We start from the raw sequence: 5,645 nt of genomic DNA on the forward strand, positions 1-5,645 counted from the left end.
TTTGCCAAGTTCTAAATTTTTAGCTTTTCATTTTATTTAATTTTAATCTTTTGAGAGTATTTTGTCTAATTTTCAAATCTTTTTGCTTATTTTGTAATACTTCATGTAATAAAATGATAGTACGGAGATGTTTCATATATTTTATTAATCTTATTTAAGTTGTTGAGCTATAGATAGTTCATGAGGTTTTAGGATAGGATATAAGTATGATTAGTATAGATTATAATTTAAATTAAATATTTAAAATAGTACAGTGTAATTTTGACTATGGAAAACTTTTCCTGGACTCGTGCTTTTAAAGGGAGTATGATTTTTTATTTTCCTTAATTTTTTTTATAATTTTGAGAATGACTTTTGTCTCTTTAATTTGTTTGGTGGATTTTGTAAATATTCTATCCACATTATGTACATTTGTAGGTCTACGTTGTTCCCGGGTTCGACCTTTAGGGTAGACATTATTTGTCTCATTAATTTATTTATTTTTTACATATACGCCCTTCATTTTGTAGATATTTATAAATTTAACATTTAATAATTTTATTTAGATTTACATTTCAATTTAAACTGTATCATTATCTTCATACTATGTATATCCAATAAGAATTCATCAATTTATCAATTTACTCTTACTTAATAGAATAATATTTAAATTCCAAGGGTATTTTTGTCTACCGAAAGATTTTTCCGAACTCGTGCTCTTAAAAGGAGTATGATATGATATGATATGATATATATTTGATATAATTAAAAAAAAATAGGACTAAATGTACATATTACGCTATTTAGCTAATGGGCCTGAGGCCCTGGAACAAAAATCCCATTAAATACTTCCCACTCCAAAGCCTTCCTCCCTCCCCCAAATTTAAGCGTATTGACGGAGGAGATCGCGTCTCCGACCTCCACCTCTCGGAGATCCAACCGAGAGGAGGGATTCCGACGCCGACAAAACTCAATCGCTCTCTCTTTTAGGGCTCGATCGAGTTCCATTCCTTCAATTAGGTAATAAGTCTCAGATCTCTCTCCCTCTCTCTCTCTCTCTCTCTTTTTAATTCAAATTTCTATTTTGTTTCCCATTTAATTCCTCGTTAACAGATCCTTGCTCGATTTCTCCTCTAGAATCGCGCCGATTTCGTTGTTCGATATAGTCGGAATAATGGCCGAGGAGACGTCGCCTAATGATCTCGAAATGGAGAATGGAGGTCCCAACGATAGCCAGGATGAGCTGGCTCGGAAGGTCATGGAGCTAAGTTTTCAGAATGATTATCTAAAAGCTCACATTGAGGGGGTGAAAGATCAAGAAGTGAGATCAGTGGAGATTGTTGGAGGAGAGAATGCAAGCGGGCATGAAGTCAGTAGATTAAATGAGGAGATTGAGAGATTGAAGAAGGAGGTCGTTGAGCAGAAGGAGACGCAGAAGGCGGCGGAGAGTGCTTTGGAGCATCTCAGGGCGTCGTACTCTGATGCCGATGCTAAGGTTCAGGAGCTCTCGGCTAAACTTGCCGAAGGTGAGATGTTGTTTCCTTCGGTTTTACTCTATTTATCTATATTTTGTTACTTTCCCACCACTCTCCTTTATGATCATATATGTTGATATGCTTCGTTTGAATTTCACGTTGGTTAAGTGACGATTCAGGGATCTTTCAGATCATTTTATCAAACTTTGTTTGGGTCCTTTAGGTTCTTTCTTGCACATTGCTAGGATGTCTCAAGCAAAATTTTAATACAGCTCCATATCAAGAGGGCTATAATGAACATCATTTAAAACTGATGTGCCCGGCTCCCAATATCATGTTGACATCAGCCTTTTAGTCGGTGTGCTAAAATCTTGACAACAATAATTTTGTGGACAAGAGAGGAGATTGCCATATGAACTGGTGGCCACTGGGTAGCCTGGTAATCTACCCTATTGTGGTTCATATACTCTCCGGTTGTCCTGCATACACTCTCCGTTTATCCTACATACACTCTCCGGGAGTCTAGAAGTAATAGTAACGCGTTACAATTTTGTGTAGGAACTTGCATTCTAACTGACACATGACATGATCTGAAATGCAAGATAAAACATATTGACGTATCCTGTTGGCATTAGTATTTTGACCCATATTTGATACTTTGATGTGTAAAAATGATTCCGTGAAATAATTTAAGTGGAAAAGATAAATTCAAATGAGGGTTAGAGAAGAATACAGAGAAATAATTTTAGCTATTTTTTTTATTGAACTGAAAAAAAAGTATGTTGGAAGAAAGAACATCAATATGGTAGCCACTTTTTGATCTCAACTTGCTTCACATAAGCTTTGCTCATATGTCTAGTTCACTTCACACATAATGTGTAGTATAATGCTAAGAGTGAGATGGATCCATCTAGGGATAAGCGAACATATAGATGGCATAAAGGAAAGATTACTTTCTTTCAAAAAGATGGAAGAGAGGTATGGAAAGCATCACAATCTTCTGGTAAGGAAGATCTGAACATAATGTTGATATGATCTCTCCTTTTCATTTGGCTTCCTCTCTCAGATCATGTCGGAACGTAATATAGGATAACAACTATTTTTTGAAAGGAACCTGCTATCTACATAATTATCTTTTAGTTACTTTGTTTATATCTCAGTAAATGATAGTACAATTCTGTCAAAAGTTTGATAATACTGAGAGCTTTCCATTTGTGCACTTTGAAAAACATGAAGTTACCGGGTGGAGTGGTATGGTGGGTTTGGTTTGAGTGGAAGTCGTTTTGCTGCAGGAGGTGGTGTGGTGATGGAGATTTTGTGATCCTGCTTTTGAGTGGACAACTTTGGGTACAAGTTGCAAATGGCTAAGCACCTAGAAAATTGAAGTTTCTTGCTTGAGTATTTTAGCTGACGATGGACTGTCAAAAGGCCCTTGCATATTTGTAGGAATTATGTTGTAGCAAGGTGCATTTACATGAATAATCTAGACCAAGTTTCAGTAGTTGCTGCATGCGCTGCCATCCTCATGACTCAAAATTGAGAACTCCACAAGAGGATCTTGTTAGGTTTTTGCAGCTGGTACTGGTAGTGAACCTTAAACCAGCCCTCATTGCTGCTAATTGTGTTCAGAATCTTAGATGAGGCAACTTAAGAAGAACCTTGTTCTGTATTCTGTAATAGGGAAGGCCTTTCAGCAAACCAGGTAGACCTCTCTATTTTTGCTAATTAGTGCAGGCTTATGCAATTAACGTGAAGCCTTTTAATTTCTCTTGTTGTGCAGTTATATATATTAGATACATAATCCTTTTTCATCCATTTTTATCCTCTACTTAACACAAATTCTTTCTATTCATTCACCTATGTTGATGGTAGGTAATGAATTACATACCTTCAGTACTGGTGACATTCAAAAGAACATTTGTACATTCCTCGAGTTCTAATTTTGCCAATTAGATATAAAACCGTGGTTGAATTTGAATCCTCTATTACAGTTCCTGTACCAACTTAATTTGTGAAAAGTTTATTTAGGGGCCTTTTTTGTGCCAAAATATTGCCAATAACTTCTATCCAGATCTAATAATGGGTGTGCTGATAAATTATATTGATCGGGATTCAGGATTACTCAACTGGCATTTTACATGGATGTCCATTTTACATACCTTCTCCTAGTGCTATTGCTTTCAAGATTATAATGGGATGCTGCCAATTACCACGATTAGTCAAGAGCACACGTAAATTTATACATACTTTATAGGATTATAATTCATAAGGAACTTCATAAGCATTTCAGATGTTCGGTGCATTGTAGGAAAATTCACTGTCTTTGCCATACTAATTCGTTTATAGGTCGCGGGCTTAACACCTCTTTCTTTTGTAGGGGTTTCATAACTAATTTACTTTACTTCTTCGTAAAAAATAACTATCTTTGGTTTTTTATCATCCATATGTCATTAATAGATTTTTTTCTATTATGAACATTTTTGTCATACTTCATCATTTTATGTTTACTTTGGATTCTTAAACTATTGTGTATTTGTTACGATATAGCTCAACAAAAAATGGAACAAGAGATAAAGGAGCGTGATGATAAATATGTTGAGCTGGATAGTAAATTCGGAAGACTTCATAAACGTGCAAAACAACGTATTCAAGAAATACAAAAGGTGAAGTACTGTTACTTTTTGGATTGTCCTTTTCTTTAAGCTACTGAATGTATGGCAATCTTTCCTTTTGCACCCATCTGAATGCTTGTTGGTTCTATGCATATATGCTTGTTGAACGGTGCCAGACCTAGAAGCCTATAAAAAGTGCCTAGCTTTCAGTGGGAACATCCTGTAATAAGCATTAGGCAAAAGCAGGTAGCCAGGCCAGGGCCTAGGTGGCTATAGGCCCTTAAGTGCCTGTCCACTAATCACTTCTGCATTCAACTTTGTTGCCATCCTAACCTGTAAGGTGGCATGCCAAATGAATTATATGGCAGCTTACGTTTGGATTCATATAGGGTTCTGCAATTTGGCAACATCCACTACATGCTTAAGTCTGTTAAGTGATTTTTATGTCCTGAATCACATCTCGCACAGTATGCACTTCATGACCATTTTGATAGAAATTCATTTTTGCAGACTACACTGTCTTTGAACAATCAAATACCTTGAATCATTTTCAGGAAAAAGATGACCTGGAAGCTCGCATGAATGATGTAAATATGAAGGCTGAACAAACTTCAGCTCAGCAATTAGCAACACAACAGGAACTGGAACGGACTAAGCAACAGGCTAATGAAGCATTGCGATCAATGGATGCTGAAAGGCAGCAGTTACGGACAGCAAACAACAAGTAATTACAACACTTATTGCACTTCTCCCTGTTCGTACTGATCTTAAGCAATTATGAGTTTTGAAAGTTGGTATGCACAAGATTTTATGCTGCCAAGATAGTCTCAGATAGGTTATAATTGAAGAATCCATTGACATGCATCTAGAAGGGGGAAAGAAAAGAGTTAACAATAATCTAGAACTAGGGAGAAAATTTTAATTCATCAACATATAGCACAAGGGTGGTTGTTTTGTGGCGCTGTTGTTTAGTTTGCCTACTAAATCTCATTGGTGCATAAATTCATATTTGTGTTGGGCAAGATACTTAACCCTGACCATGGAGCTGATGCAGTGCTATCAAGTGCAAGCAACTTTCTTAGAACAATGACAACAAAGCTTTTATCCCAGTCTTTTTGGGATCGGCTACATGAATCCTGTTCTTCTACTCAGTTCTATTTCGGATCATCTCCTCTGTTAAATTAACTATTGTCATATCATTCCTAGAGCTCTTTCCCCATAAACAATTATTATTTCTTAGAATTTGGTGCACACTGTAAATCACTTGTACTTGATGTTAAAAACCATATACTGGGACTGATGCGGAAAGTTTGTCAAACCTAGAGTATATGAACAGTGTCTGAAAATTTTATTAACAATTATACCACTGGACATGAGAAATGCCATTTGATACTGGTCGTCAGTATTATCACATATCATTGAATTGTGTGTTTTGTCAGTGTCTTTTAACTATGGAAATATATTATGGGATTTTCGAGCTTAAATCATAATAATGTTACACTTCATTCCCACAATCAAATCCTTCTTTCTTTTTCCATTTTTCTTTTTTTCGGGGGGGGGGGGGGGGGGGGAGTTTTTT

General features: G+C 36.1%; 1 protein-coding gene across 3 annotated transcripts in view; it reads left to right on the top strand.

Moving 5' to 3' along the window:
• LOC109826331 (protein GRIP) overlaps nucleotides 840–5,645 on the top strand; it is an 18,665-nt gene continuing 13,859 nt past the window's right edge. For 2 of the 3 annotated variants that reach the window (XR_002243277.1, XM_020393357.1), the window contains exons 1-4: nucleotides 840–999; nucleotides 1,117–1,505; nucleotides 4,002–4,117; nucleotides 4,621–4,790. Coding sequence is in view for 2 of the 3 variants with exons in the window: in XM_020393357.1 (XP_020248946.1) it covers nucleotides 1,154–1,505; nucleotides 4,002–4,117; nucleotides 4,621–4,790 (638 nt within the window). In the remaining variant the exon portion in view is untranslated. Of the gene's footprint in view, nucleotides 1,000–1,092; nucleotides 1,506–4,001; nucleotides 4,118–4,620; nucleotides 4,791–5,645 lie in introns of all 3 variants that reach the window. The other variant, XM_020393358.1, reaches the window with a different exon arrangement.

This window comes from Asparagus officinalis, chromosome 10 (genome assembly GCF_001876935.1).
Source record: "Asparagus officinalis chromosome 10, Aspof.V1, whole genome shotgun sequence".
In the NCBI taxonomy this organism is placed as follows: domain Eukaryota; kingdom Viridiplantae; phylum Streptophyta; class Magnoliopsida; order Asparagales; family Asparagaceae; genus Asparagus; species Asparagus officinalis.